General features: G+C 33.5%; 4 protein-coding genes and 1 long non-coding RNA gene across 8 annotated transcripts in view; 2 read left to right on the top strand and 3 right to left on the bottom strand.

The window, feature by feature from the left end:
* Positions 1–15: 15 nt before the first annotated feature.
* LOC105212574 (28S ribosomal protein S17, mitochondrial) lies at positions 16–775 on the bottom strand. Its single transcript, XM_011184621.3, has 2 exons — positions 531–775; positions 16–466 (listed from the first exon to the last, which is right to left on the bottom strand). Exons 1-2 carry the CDS (start codon positions 636–638, stop codon positions 107–109), a joined length of 468 nt encoding a protein of 155 aa, XP_011182923.1. The 5' UTR covers positions 639–775; the 3' UTR covers positions 16–106.
* Positions 776–1,170: 395 nt separating this feature from the next.
* Positions 1,171–3,556, top strand: LOC105212573 (ras-related GTP-binding protein C). Its single transcript, XM_011184620.3, has 5 exons — positions 1,171–1,457; positions 1,520–1,984; positions 2,253–2,471; positions 2,535–2,677; positions 2,740–3,556. The coding sequence occupies exons 1-5, from the start codon at positions 1,455–1,457 to the stop codon at positions 3,050–3,052; spliced, it is 1,143 nt and encodes a 380-aa protein (XP_011182922.1). The 5' UTR covers positions 1,171–1,454; the 3' UTR covers positions 3,053–3,556.
* On the bottom strand, positions 3,310–6,002 carry LOC105212571 (uncharacterized). 2 transcript variants are annotated; one of them, XM_011184619.3, is made up of 4 exons: positions 5,442–6,002; positions 4,796–5,380; positions 4,195–4,713; positions 3,310–4,126 (listed from the first exon to the last, which is right to left on the bottom strand). In XM_011184619.3, the coding sequence occupies exons 1-4, from the start codon at positions 5,871–5,873 to the stop codon at positions 3,833–3,835; spliced, it is 1,830 nt and encodes a 609-aa protein (XP_011182921.2). In that variant the 5' UTR covers positions 5,874–6,002; the 3' UTR covers positions 3,310–3,832. The 2 variants fall into 2 exon arrangements, with proteins under 2 accessions (XP_011182921.2, XP_011182920.2); XM_011184618.3 differs by having other exon boundaries at positions 4,195–4,740; positions 5,442–6,000.
* Positions 6,003–6,331: 329 nt separating this feature from the next.
* Positions 6,332–15,289, top strand: part of LOC105212569 (phosphatidate phosphatase LPIN3) — a 55,737-nt gene continuing 46,779 nt past the window's right edge. For 2 of the 3 annotated variants that reach the window (XM_011184612.3, XM_011184609.3), the window contains exon 1: positions 6,336–7,207. The gene's annotated coding sequence lies outside the window, so the exon portion shown is untranslated. Of the gene's footprint in view, positions 7,208–15,289 lie in introns of all 3 variants that reach the window. The other variant, XM_011184613.3, reaches the window with a different exon arrangement.
* LOC128922826 (uncharacterized) lies at positions 6,926–11,024 on the bottom strand. Its single transcript, XR_008472013.1, has 2 exons — positions 10,374–11,024; positions 6,926–10,281 (listed from the first exon to the last, which is right to left on the bottom strand). It is a non-coding gene; the product is annotated as an uncharacterized LOC128922826 (long non-coding RNA).

Below are 15,289 nucleotides of genomic sequence, written 5' to 3'. Positions count from 1 at the left end.
TAACAGAATATACAATTATTTTTCATTAAAAAGACACTTTATTCAACTTTCCGTATTGCGAACAATTATTAAAATTAGACTAAAAACAATATATTACTTAGTAATACTACACACCGAATGGCTGATCCTTGCCATCTTCGTGGTATTTGATATAGGTTTCGCCATGTGTAAAATCTCTTGTACCCTCCAGACGTCCACGCGGCGGTGCTTTCTCGTAGTCGAATGCTTTCTCAGATTTGCCATACAAACGGTTTGCTGCTTCAATTTCATCGCGGTATTTGCCCACCACAACTTTTTTGCCGGTCAATGGATCTGTTATGTCACCCAATGGATAAACTATTTTTTCAACTTTGTGGGAGATTAAGCGTGTCAAACGTTGTGGCAATTCGCGTATCAGCACAATATCGCCAGTTTTACAAACTTTCTCGGGATCATGCGCAAAGAAGTATTCATCCTTTTTGAAATACTACAAAAGCAATAAAATTAGTTATATTATTTTGCCGACAATATGCAATGGCTATTATGCTCACCATATTCAGGTTCTTATCCAACTCCATGTGTCGTATGCGTATTTTGGAAGCGTTTTTCTTAATGCATGGCATGCACTGTCCTAATAACATTGCACCACGTGAAGCCATTTCTTTTTAAATTGCCTTATTAACAGTTTTATTTCAACAGTTTCTTATGAATTTTAACAAAATAATAAACGAAACACTACTCACTAACACACGTTATCACAAACGTCAAGTTGCAAACAGCTGTTCGTGAATGAAAATCAACTGACAGTTGGCAGTTCCAATTGGAAAGTTGTTTCTGATTAGAGTTGAACTAAACTTGCAGTTGTCGCTGTCGCCAAATTACAATATTTTCTAATTTTGCCGGCGACAATGGCCGCTGTAGTGCTGCTACTAATTTGTGAAATGTAAAATTATTCAAAACTAATGTTATTTTGCCAGCAGTAGCCTAAAATAGCTTTCATATATCATTTGTGATAACAATCGAATGTTTAAAATAAATAAATTGAGCTATTTATACATTTTTTGCACAAAAAATTTCATTTTGAACAAAATATATAAATTTTTTTGAAGTGAAAGGTTATAGTACGGCAACAATGAATATGACGCTGCCGTCTTCAAAATGTTCAGTGTTGGCTTCGAAGCGACATTTGTAGCCAAGTAAATTCCGACGTCACTACATCGTACGGTCGTCTATGACAAGACGCTTCGACATTTGTCAGCTGTTTTGGTGATTTAAAAGAAGTGGTTTTTGTTTAAGCATCGGAAAATTGCACAAAAAAGCAACCAAAACACAAATTGCGTATGAAAATAAACAAACGTAATTAAATTTTATATCACAAGGCAAACTATAAGCATATTAAATTAATCAGCCATTGGATGCACTTAATGCGGTAGAGCGTTTTGTGTGGAAAACGCAAATAGCAGTTAAACGAAATCATGGTAAGTGATTAAATTGAAGCCAAATAACTGCGTATAAACACATTTTGTTTTTGTTAAAACAGAGCTACGAGGACGATGAATATCATGTGGACACGTTTCCAAAAGACTTTGGCTACGGTTCATTCGATCAAGATGGTTTGGATGCACCAGGTATGGGCGGTGGCGAGTCTAAACCACGTATTCTGTTAATGGGTTTGCGACGTTCGGGCAAAAGTTCCATACAAAAAGTGGTCTTCCACAAAATGTCACCGAATGAAACACTCTTCCTAGAGTCAACAAGCAAAATTGTTAAGGATGACATTAACAATTCCAGCTTCGTACAGTTTCAGATTTGGGACTTTCCCGGACAAATAGATTTCATTGATCCCACATTCGATTCAGATATGATATTCGGTGGTTGTGGCGCACTGGTATTCGTCATCGATGCGAAGGATGATTACAATGAGGCATTGACCAAATTTAAGAATACCGTTATAAAAGCATATAAAGTAAATCCACGCATAAAGTTCGAAGTCTTCATACACAAGGTATGTATGTACATATGTGCCAAATGTGTAAAAAGTGAATGTGTGTGTAGTGGGTGTTGTCATTGTGTTATCAGTTTCATTTGTGAGAAAATAACAGTTGTTCAGCAAAAATAATATAAAATGGAAGTGTAAACCAATTTAACATGTTTTTGTTGTTTTTTGAATATAGAACCTAACAATTTATTGTATTGTATTACAATTACAATTTATTGTTGTATTGTAACCCTAGATTTTTGAATTAATTATTATTTATGTGTCTGTATTATAGGTTGATGGTATCAGTGATGATTCAAAAATGGAATCACAACGCGACATACATCAGCGCGCCTCAGACGATCTAAGCGATGCCGGTCTTAACCAGATACATTTGAGTTTTCATTTAACTTCCATATACGATCACTCGATATTCGAAGCTTTCTCCAAAGTAGTGCAGAAATTAATACCACAATTGCCAACATTGGAGAATCTGCTCAATATTTTTATATCGGTAATTAAACAGTATTTGTACTAAATAATTTTAATTGTGCTAATTTGTTTTGCTTTACCACAGCATTCGGGTATCGAGAAAGCGTTCCTTTTCGATGTGGTTTCCAAGATCTACATCGCCACCGATTGTTCGCCTGTGGATATGCAGAGCTATGAACTTTGCTGTGACATGATCGATGTGGTCATCGATCTCTCGAGCATTTATAGGTCAGCATAAGAATGTCATAAGTTGTATTTGTAAAATATTAACCGACGCACTTATTTTACAGCTCTGAGGAAACGGCCTTCGATAACGAAAGCTCTAGTCTCATTAAGCTGAACAACAATACGATTTTGTATTTACGTGAAGTGAACAAATTTCTAGCGCTAGTATGCATATTGCGTGAGGAGAATTTCAATCGGCAAGGCGTCATCGACTATAACTTTCTATGCTTCCGCAACGCGATCAGTGAAGTTTTTGAGCTGCGCATGAAAAGTCAAAAACTCGAGACATTAGACGAACAAATTGAACCCGAGGATGTGGTGGACGAGGAGGATGTGGATGAACTTGTTGCACGCGTTAATGAGAATCATTTAAACTAATTGGAAACTATAATGCGATTTTTTTATATATATTTGTATGTGTATTCGAGCTGAATTAACGAACAACCATAGTAAGCAGGGAGAAACAGTGTACAAGTTGTCTATTTTTGTGTTAGACAATTAATTATATTCAATGTAAACCGCTAAATGCCACGAAAATATTTTATTAACGTGCATATGTGTATGGTATGTACAACAAACGTTATGGCGCACTTATTAACTATACATTTTGTCATATGCTAAGTACAGCTTAATAATTTTGTTTTCTTTTTTAAATCACTGTTAATGTGCCTTTATTCTAATTACTATTATTTTAATGCTTAACTTTAAAACCATTAACTTCAAAACAACTTCAAATCACCGTTACCAGTGCGAAGAAAATACAAACAGTTGAAATGTTCACACTTTTATAAATTATTGTACAGCACATATATGAAAAATATGGCTCTTACTTTTGTTATACATTGAAAAATAAAAAGAAAAAAACTTGAATTGCAAAAATACTTAATATGGAATAAACAAAACCAAACGTGCTTCCATTATTTCATTTGAAAATAAAATTACGAATTTTAATTAGAATTGCGCTTGTCCTTACTATTTTTAACAGCAGCACGCTATTACGTTATATTTTGTCTTCACAAATTATTTGCTTCAACATTAACAAAACAGTATGAGTAAAAGAGTAAAAGTAAATGATTGGCTCATTATGAGCAAGATTGCAATCAAAAAATTAAAAGAAAATGCAAAGTATATGAATTTTCTTATATAAAAAAGTTCTAATTACGCGTGTTTACAACGTTCGCACTGGCGCTCATTGATCTTTACCGAATTGCGTTGTAATGTCTCTAAGCGTGCTTCAAATAAGACATCATCAATCGCCTTTTTGGCAAAAATTTTCTGCGTTTCACTTAAACTACGATATTGATATGCCCAACTTATGCCTAAAATGTCAGCTTCGTCGTTGTTCTGTTTAAATTTCTTAAATGAGCTGTCTGTCCCCTCATTGTGCGCACTTTCGTTGTGACTAGTTGAAGGCGTATATTGGCGTTTCGTACTCTCTTTAGTTGTCAGAAACTACATATGTTTTATAAAAACAAACTCGTCAATTGTCATAATGTTTAAGCAAAACAATACACACTTACCTGCACAACTAAATCATTTTCGTCAGCAGTCACAAAATCATCTTGCAAATTATTCTCAGACAGATTATCAACTTGCCTGTATTCTTTATCCTCATTATCATTCCAATCGTCGTCCTCGTCTAGCGGCTCATTTTGTGCGCTTAAAAATGAGAGATGATTGAAATATATCCATTGAGGACCAGCTGGTTTTCCGTTCAGTCTTTCTCCTCTGCTCATTTTACTCAATATATTTCTATAGATTGATCGAAAACTGTTGAGTTTTCTTTTCACCATACCAACGTCTGCATTTGGATAAATCTCACGCAGTTTTTTCACCAATTCCAAATAAGCAGACCTCTTGGATTTGCTGTCTTTATAAATTGCACTGCCATATTTCCATAGTTCCGGCTTTGATCTGTATAGCTTAATGAATTCTATCCAGAATTTTGGTTTGGTCTCACTCTCTTGATTAAGATTGTTTAATTCAGTATGCGAGACAGTTATATTTTCATCACTGGATGGTTGTGAGTCGTGTTCAATCTTTGTTGAGTTTTTAGTTGGACTAAACTATTAGTGAAAAGTTCAATAGAAATGTATATTATATTAAAACTAACTAACTTACTTCCACAACTGCATCCATTTCTTCAACGATAGGATCGTAATCTATGTGTTCTACACTATTATCGGTAATATCAATCATGCTGCAATCATTATCTTCTTCTACTTCATTCCAAGTGTCATCTTCCACTAAGGGATCTTTAGATTCGTGTAGAAAGGCAAAATGATCGAAATATACCCAATTATTCACTGGTTTTCTGCCCAGACTTATCGCTCTTTTCATTTTATTTTGTGCCTTTCTATAAGACGTACGAAATACGTTGATCTTCTTTCGCACCAATTCAGCTGTAGCATCAGGTTGAACTTCACGCAATTTTTCAGTTAGCACCATGTAAGCATACTTCTTCGCCTCACGATCTTTATATATTTCGCTATTAACTTTCCACAACTCTGGTTTTGTGCTATATAGCTTAATAAATTCTATCCAAAATTTATGGTATTTCTTAGCATTTAGCATTACTTTTAAACTGTTTTTGTTATTGCTACGATTCGCTTGATCAGATGTTTCTTCTATTGAATCGTTTAGCGATATTGGTGGACTTGTAGAATACGTTAATCTATGGTTTCCTTCGCTTTTATCCGCCATATACTGCAAAAAGATATATGTATATATAATATATTTATAATCGTGCACATAATTAAGTACTTACTTCCACAACTTGTTGATGCGCATCGTCATCATTTTCCTCCAAGTTTTCCACATTAGTAAACGTGGTATCATCGCTGTGTCTCCAACTCTGATCCTCATTTAATGGATTGTTGATTTCGCGTAAAAAATTTAAATGTTTGTAATACACCCATTTAATCTCCGGTTGTAAGCCAAGTTTAATTTGTTCCTGTGCGTTAAACATTTTGCGCCTATAGCATGAACGAAAACTGTTGATTTTCTTCTTCACCATATCAACATCAGCGTTTGGTTCGACTTCACGCAATTTCTCCACCAAATCCACATATGCACGTTTCTTACCTTTCCGATCTTTATATATTTCACTGCCATATTTCCAAAGCACTGGTTTCGATTTGTACAACTCTATAAATTCAATCCAGTATTCTTGTTCGTCGATATTATTAGAATTGGCCATAATAACAAATATGTGATGGCGCAAACTTAAGCTGATATTCTTCTGCAAACGATTTGTACGAATTTTATACAGTCAAAAAATTTGTACAAATTGGTCTTGTGTCGTATATCTAGACAACAATGATTGCCAACGTTACAATATTTGCTATTTATTAATGTAATGGAAATTATTATATAAAAAACTTTGAAATAAATATAAATTAATACATATAAATTAATACTTTTACTTTGTATAAATTTGTTTTTTTTTTTTTTGTAATATTTATTGTTCAAACCACGTAAACTTCGAAAGCTTTCCGATGTGGCAAGACTATTTTCAATTGTCAGCTGTTCGTAAGAATTGCATAAACAAATCTAACTATTTCATTCGCACGATTTTTCCAATCATTTTGACATTTCTCTTCGTCGAATTTCCGTATCAAATCCAATGAGAGAACGCCGATGCTCCACTACTCCAACCAACAACAATGCGTTGCACTTTCACAAAAACAAAACAAAAAGACTGTGATAAACTGTGATAAAAGTTCAGCAAAAAACGTGTAAGCAAATAAAAGTCTGTTAAAAAGTGTTGGAAAACTGGATACGTCAATTGATTTAGTTGCTTTCAGAGCGAAGTTGGAGCGAGTCGAGCGAAAGTTTAACTGGTCCGTTGGGCGCATTTTCATTTCTGTATCAAATTTTGCAGTGCTTTTCAGGTGTTCATTTACGGTGTGTGTTTTGTGTGAAAAAGAAGAGTTTACATAAATAAAAGAAGTGAATTTAACTAATTTCAATTAATATTGAACTAAAAGTTACGTTAGAGGCGCACGGAAGATTGAAGGATTGCATAAAGATACACAATAGTTGCTAAAGTGTTTAACGGTGCGTAATTGTGTTGAAGAAAACCTGTCGTTGTCCAGCCTATCGTGTCTTCTCTCCAGACTCTGTAGCTGGAATTGTGCATCCAATACTTTCATATGTGTGTACATACATAATAAAGGTTAAATTCGTATGTACTGCACGTATTCGTAGTACCGTTTGTTCGTAATACCCAACAAAGTGTTTGGGTGTATGTTGCTGCTGATGCACATAAAATCCGCTAATCGCTTGCAAACCGGCAGACATATTTGATACATACACATATACATACATACATTTTGCATACGGGCAAACGCTTTTACATATTTTAAAAGACGAGTGCATAAATTTGTGTTAAATACGTATAGTGAATCTCGAAAATACGTGAAACGCACTATTCGTCGTTGTAAAAGCAGAAGTAAACACATTTTTAATTCAATAAATTTCCAATTGGATTGAAAACAACTTGGATTATTGAGATTTCCAACTTGACCTGCGGTAAGTCCACTCTGCATTACCTACTACCATCTTCCGTAGTACATCATTTTGTATATATGTATGTTTGCATTTCCTTTTCCTGATTTGGCTTTCTATTGCACAAAGCACATTTCTCACACTTTATTGTAAAAATAAATATGTACACACACATTCATTTGTGGTATATTGCAATTGCAAATAATATTCATGTTTATAGTTTTTAAGTTGGCGATGAAAGTATTTTAACATTTGTACAATAGAAATTTACATATAATTGAAGAATGGCTAGGAAATCTTATAAATATATGTATATAATAAAATTGATTTAATAATATTTTCTTCATTAAACTAAGGCATATCTTTACTTCCCAACAATTTACTGCTGCTGTAGACTTATTGGCAGTTTATGACAGCTTTTTGTTAAAATTTCTGCAACATTTGTGTAAATATAAAGCAATTGGTGATTGTGCAACGCCCGGCAACAGCAGACAAATTTTACATTTCTATATATATATGTAGGTATGTCGCGAGTTATCAACACGTTGTGATCGTAAGGGATGTTTCCTTTGCTAACAGTCAAGGGTATTTATATGTACATTTGTACATATTGGGCGATTCCTTTCTTCCTTTTGCAACTATTTTGCACATGTTTTACTATTCTGTAGTTATAAAGACAATGTTTTATTATTTGTTCCTGTCTTTAGTTATTTGATACACTTCAATGCGTCAGTCGTTTTATTGTTTAAAGAACACGAGCGTTTCCACATTGATTTTTCCTAAAAATGGCAAACTTTTCGCAGCACCTCCTTACTTTGTAGTTCAAGGCATGAGTCATTCTGTTCTGCAGAAATATCGACCGCGGTGGTCAGAAGTGTGTAAAACTATATGACATTGCCGGTTCAGTGCGTAGTTAAAAAAAAGAAAAAATATTTTGTATTCTATTTATTTAGTTTATTTAGTTATGTGTGCCTAAGTTATGAGAATGTGTATCGACTGCGCTAAAATTTGGAATTGGAAATTATTTCTACTTCAGGAGTCAAAGCAGTATACAATGGCATTAAGGATTGTGCTTCGATACTGAAATATATTTGATATGACATATGTGGATTTTTTCAAATACCATGCGTCTTGATATATTTAATAAGTACAGTGGAACTTCTCTAACTCAAATCAAAATCCACAAAAAAACTTCGAGTTATAGAAATTTTCAATAAAATATTAAGTTTTCAAAAAGTTGTGATATATAGATTTATACACAGTTTTAGTTATTTACTTCGCATAGACTTTTATTTAAATACATTAAAACATGAATTCTGTAATTTTGTTTGTTACACTTTACTATTGTTTGGCTCTTAACGACTGCATCCCATGATTTTGTTTTATGATTTATGAAATCCATTAGAGTAATATCATATTTTTTATTCTCCTCCATACGATCTATCCCTCTGACTCTTAAAATTGTGCCTCGATAGTACATTTTTTTTATTATTCCCTGGTCGAAAATTTCGATTTATGGAAGGAGATTAGTATGAAATTTGACTTCTATTGCCAATTCAAGAGTTCGAGTTATGGAGAACTTCGAGTTAAGAAAGTTCGAGTTATGGAAGTTCCACTGTATAATGTAGACTTCATAAGTAACATTGTTAGATGCCAGAGAAAAGCTCAGCTCAAAAGGTGGTTTCTATACTCTAACGCATTTTGTACTTATGTAAATATGTACCTAAATCCCTACTACTTATGTAGATATGTATGTATGCATACACATTCTATATTATTAGATGTATCACATTAACTGAGGAGAAAGGCGTTAACGAGTTTGCAAAATACACAAGTAATATGCATATTTTTCAATACAAACAAACACACATACATATATGGATATAAACTCCAACTAACGGGAACAGCCTCTAATCTCTTATAAACTGCCGTAAAATCAGAATGCTCAAAATTAGAAATTATTGTATCTTACACACAGTTTCTTGCATGCTAACCGAAAGTGCTAACAGTGGATACTCAATTAACTAGAATTTGTACAATACATTTTACTTTTCTGCGCTTGTGATACTTCCACATTAACAATAAAAACCGACAGAGCACAAATAGATTTGCCGCTACTTTTTCTTTTCGTTCGCTAAAAACACACGAAAAAAATAAAAAATATAAAAATAAAAAACAAAAAAACAACAGACATGAAAACAAAGTGGTAGCTTTTACCGCCCGTTGTACGCTGTGACGCTTTGTCTATTTTTCTGCTTTTCATATAAAATTTATCGCTTGCACGTGTTAAAATATACATATGTACATATGTACATATGTAGATATAAATTTTCAGTCACTGTCTGAATGGAAGATACCTGTATGTATGTATGTAGGTAAGTTTGTATATAGTTGAATTCAACCTGCGCTCACAATAATTGGGCCATAGACCAGCGCGCTGTCAATGCTAATATCTTTCTAAACAGAAATAGCCATCATGTAAATGCGAGATATTACCACGAATTTCAACCTAATTTTAACACGGACGGACAATGTGGCTGAAAGTGAGCTGAACACTGTTTGTAATTAGTATACCTTAAGCACAGTGTCAACAAAAATTAATCGTACATTTGTTACTGGAAGTATATTGGGGATGGTTCAGCTTGAAGTGTAATTCCAATTAACAATCACTATCGAAACAATACTTTTTTTATGTGTTGGCATATGTTCCTGGTCGTTATCGGCTGCCTTTCAATCTCTGAACATTTTCCAATTAGCTTTCTTCCTTACTAACTACGCCCACTGACGTCTTTTGAAGCGTTGCCACAACAGTCGGGTCGAGGTAACCGTAGCGGGACCGGATTTTTAATCGGCAGCATTCTTCAAAATTATTTGCAGATCTTCCTCCATAACACCATCTGATCTGAAACACTATTTGTTTATGACCATTATCTATATTAATCTAGTCTTCTCCCATTTTTATAATGTCATAATTTTCTGTATCGAGATTCCAAAGCAGTTTTTTTGGTTCTTAGACCCTGTAAGTCCATCTTCACCTGTGATTTCATCGTACATCTTATCTAGATTCCTAGGAGGAGTAGGTTATTCCAGCCCCGAAGCTTATTTTTGAACAAATTTCGAATATAATTTCAGAAAGCAAGAAGTACATGTGATTATTTTTTTGAGTAACTGTATATAAGTATGTACATACCTATTATTTGTGCAGATAGTGTTACGAAATTTCCATGTTTTTTTTGTTTTTCTTTCAAATTGTTTCATGGCGATTGGCATGCGTTTTCGAGACTCAGTGCGAATGTTAATGTTAATGCTAATACATAATTTTCAAGTACATTAAAAAGGCAACGCGGCGTGAAGTCAACGGATTTTGTTGTTAAATTTTCGCTTTTTCAACACAAATTCTTAATTTATTCACCCAAAATTTTTTTCACCATTAAATAAAAAGAAAAAAAAAACTTGTGAAAGAAAGGGCAAACAAAAATGTATAGAAAGTTATTGTTTCGTAGTTGTTATTGTATTGTGGGGCGTGAAATTTCAGTCAAAAGTCAAATTATTTTTATACAGAGACACAATAATCCGCTGCAATTCAGCATAAATTTTATTTTGTGGAGAGTGAAAAGGAATAAATTTATTTATTTATATATTATTTATGTTATATATATTTCTATTAAAAGTAACTGTATATGTGAATGGGTATTAAGCTCATTATAGCATACATATATTCACTAAACCGAGGGGTTGTCGAATTTCAAACACAGTTTTCTAAAAAAATTGTTCAGAAATGCCACACCAAACATATTACTATTTAATTAAACTCAGTTTACAAAAAAATCAAATTTTATGATTTCCATCGCAACTAAAAAGCAAAAGAAAAAATATTAAATTCAATACCAATTTTGGTATTTTTTTGTCATTTAGAAGTCTCCATACTTCGTTCAATATTTTATAAATATTTTCCGTTATCTTTAATTTATTTTTATTAAAAAAATATTTGACAGCCCTAATGCATATTAATGCAACAGCTCATATTTTATGATCACAAATGTAAATATATAAATGGAATATTTACTTGATTTCATCCACACACAGTTAGTCATAAATATATGGGTACATGTATGGGCAATAAGCGCCTCATATTACCACTTATTGTGACATCAATTCTGTTTTCCTCTCCATACTCTGTACAAGTGCTTACACACAAATATATGTATATTTTTTTGCTGGACTTAACGGAAGTCATACAATTATTTTAATGCTACCTAGCGTGACAACAACTCACACAGCTGACACAAGTGACCACGACAGAGTGGCACTAACAGCTCCAGCCTGAAATATAGAAATTATGTTGCATTTTAAATGCCATCAACCTGTATTGCATTCTATACAGAAAAAATAACGCATACATGTATGTATGTTTGTAGACAATATGTGAACAGTGGTGTGCAAAATAAAAGCAGAGTTAATGTAAATTTTATGAATTTTTGATTTGACATGAAAAACGGTTACTAACTTCGCCCAGATTGCCATTGAAAAGTCTGCAGTTGATGTTACTGACAGCTTATTTAGAGACGTAGATATCAAATCACAGTCAATGCTAAATTTTAATAATAAAATGTTTATCTAAGAGCTGTTAGTACGAAACATATCTTATTAAAACTATCAACAGATTCAATTTGGAAGAAGGAATGAAGGCTATTAAAAATAATAAGACATTAGCTCGATTATACATTTGGTTGTGTTAAACAAAATTTATTATTAAAATACAGACTTTTTCGTCTATCTATTCTATAGGTTTCTTTCATTTTATTTTAATATAAGAAAGTACCCATTGACCCTCAACTGTTGGGTTAGGTTAGCTTCGAAGGGTGCTCAACGCGACAGATGTTGCGATGAATCCCACTTGGAGAGCTAAAAGTACCGATACTTTTTAATGCCGAACGACTACAAAGTTTGGATTGCAAAGAATATCCTTATGATATTCTCGAAGCGCATTGAGCCTATATCAAATGTTAGGAAGCAGTTAATGTCCATTCCACAAGAGGACAACGGAGGTCAGAGTCGTTCCCAGCACGATTGCCCTTTTTTGAGAGCTCATCCGTTCGGCAGTTCCCAGCAATTCCGCTGTTTATTCCTTATTAATTTATTTTAACGGTAATTCTCTTTATCATAATTGTAAATTCTAACATAAAAAATTTAGTTGACCTTCACATTCAATATAAAATTAAAAAAAAAACAAGTAAGGAAGGGCTAAGTTCGGGTGTAACCGAACATTTTATACTCTCGCAATTTATTTATTTGACTCTATTTATATTATGTAATACACAATTTGACCCACATATTCGTCATATATCTTGTATAAAGTCCATTGGAAATTGGAAACCATAACATTAGACTAGAAGCACCGAGGTCCTCGTGTTCGATATATGGGGCCTTAAAAACCTATGGTCCGATTTCGGCGATTTTTAGAATGGGGCCGCCACACTATAAACATAGTATTTGTGCAAAGTTCTGCACCGATATCTTCACTAGTTCTTATTTTATATATTGAAAAGTAAACAATTCAGATTGTCTTCAAAGTTCTATTATATAGGAAGTAGCCGTGGTTGTGAAGCGATTTGGCCTATATTCACAACATATTATTGGCATGTAAGTAAACTATTACAAACCAAGTTTCATTGAAATCGGTCGAGTAGTTCCTGAGATATGGTTTTTGACCCATAAGTGGGCGACGCCACGCCCATTTTCCATTTTGTAAAAAAATCTGAGTGCAGCTTTCATCTTCCATTTCTTATGTGAAATTTAGTGTTTCTGACGTTTTACGTTAGTGAGTTAACCCACTTTTAGTAATTTTCAACCTAACCTTTGTATGGGAGGTGGGCGTGGTTATGATCATTTTTGGACTGTATTAGGAAGTGGCTAAAAAAAACGTCTGTAGAAAGTTTTGTTTATATAGCTCTATTGGTTTGCGAGATGTGTACAAAAAACTTAGTAGGGGGCGGGGCCACGCCCACTTCCCCAAAAAAATTACATCCAAATATGCCCCTTCATAGTGCGATCCTTCATACCAAATTTTATTTCTATAGCTTTATTTATGGCTTAGTTATGACACTTTATGTGTTTTCAGTTTTCGCCATTTTGTGGGCGTGGCAGTGGTCCGATTTTGCTCATTTTCGAAAGCAACCTTCCTATGCTGCGGACGGACGGACGGACGGACAGACAGACATTCGGATTTGAACTCCACTCTTCACCCTGATCACTTTGGTATATTTTTGGTAACCCTATATCTAACTCGTTTAGTTTTGGGTGTTACAAACAACCGTTATGTTTACAAAACTATAATACTCTCTTTAGCAACATTTGTTGCGAGAGTATAAAAAACTTGTTTTTGTAAATTGAAAATATTGTATGTTGAACGTGTACTGACGAGAGGAAAAAAATCTCGAATATTGAAGAAGAAGATATTGAGAATATAATATAACGGGTGAGGGTACGCCATTTTCTCGAAAGTGTATTTTTAAAAACTGCTCGTGTTGTAAATAAAAATATTATTCACCAATTTGTATGAAATTTGGTGAGGCTTTTTTATACTATACTATCAGAAGGATGAAACAAAAATTTCAGATATTTTCCGTTCATAAAACTCATTTTTTTTTTGCTTTAAAAAATGTTTAACTTTTTTGAAAGTCTCGTTTTTGGAATTTGATTTTTTTTAATCTATAGATTTAAATTTTCCGTTAATTTGTTCTAAAAAATTATTATTTTTATTTCAAATCAATGGTTGATTAGTGATAAATAGAGTTTGGGATCTCGCGTCGAAGAAAGCAGACAGAAAATTATCCTGGACCGTCATTTTGAAAGGAAAAAAGAAAAAAAAAACACTTTCGTACTTTTGAAAGATTCAATAAAATCGTGTTAAAGTTTGTTTTTTAGCTTTTAGCTTCTGATTGTCGTGGAAACGGACGACAAAGTAGTCCTGAGTACTCAGCAACATGTGATAGACTTATAGTTATTTTATTATTTTTAATAATTTTTTTTTCTAAATATTATTTTTCTTCACGCGACTGTGTATTAATATATGTACAATACGCAAGTATATCCATATGTATATATCGTAAAATGCAACGCCATGAATATTAAAATAGGCGCATGTAGGCATATGTGCATATATACAAACATACATAACTGTTTATTATTTTATTAATAAAGCGCTAATTTCAACTAGACTTTTCTTTTATTATTACGTTGACGTTGAACACATGAAAAATACCGCAAAAAACCTATCAATAAAAAAATCACCAATCAACAGTAAGCGCTTTTAATTGGGTTATAAATCTGTATATATTCATATTTATATACATACATACATACAGTTGTGTGTGTGCACATTTCATTTCCACTTTTTCCCATTGTTGCTCACATCTGGCAACACATAAATGGATTTTTCTCTAATAATTCGTTAATTGGCATTTATGAAGAATTCTCCAATGCATTTTTTTTCTATTCCTCTTTCCATGTGTTTTTATGTTTTCCATGCACGTCTTTATTGGGTTAACGCTCATTAGACGGTACAAAGTATTTTGCGCTGCGATAATAAATAACTAACTGGTTTTGTTTTTTCTAACCAAAAATTTCGCTTTTGTTTTTACCCGTTGTGGTGATTTCTTTTCAACACACCATTTACAGGGTGTTTCGCGTGCGTCCACTTTTGTCTATTAAATGTCATTCGCGCCGTGTGATGCACAAATCTCATTATATACTCACACCCATTCACAAACACACACATACACACACACACACACACACACACGCACATGTGGGGCCATTCGCTCACGTTAAGTTCGTTGAACGAAAACGTGAAATCCATCGGTATCTGCACCAGTGTTCGCACCAGTTTCATGGCATGGCAAACATGCCGTGTTTGCGCAGCAAGAATGTGTTGTTGTCATCTCTGGTTGTTGTTGTGGTAGTGGCGTCGCCCGCCAACAGCGTTGTAAGCGCTATCTCTAAGCTACAGCTCGCTGCTCGCTTTTTTCACTTTGATGTTTTTTGTTACTATTGTTATTGTTGTCGGTTTTGTTGTTGTTGTATTGAAAATCACGTTTCGCCATT

The sequence above is a fragment of the Zeugodacus cucurbitae genome, chromosome 6, assembly GCF_028554725.1.
Source record: "Zeugodacus cucurbitae isolate PBARC_wt_2022May chromosome 6, idZeuCucr1.2, whole genome shotgun sequence".
NCBI classification, from domain to species: Eukaryota; Metazoa; Arthropoda; class Insecta; order Diptera; family Tephritidae; genus Zeugodacus; species Zeugodacus cucurbitae.
Note: the sequence above shows the minus strand (reverse complement) of the source record. Positions and strands in the feature narration are given on the sequence as shown.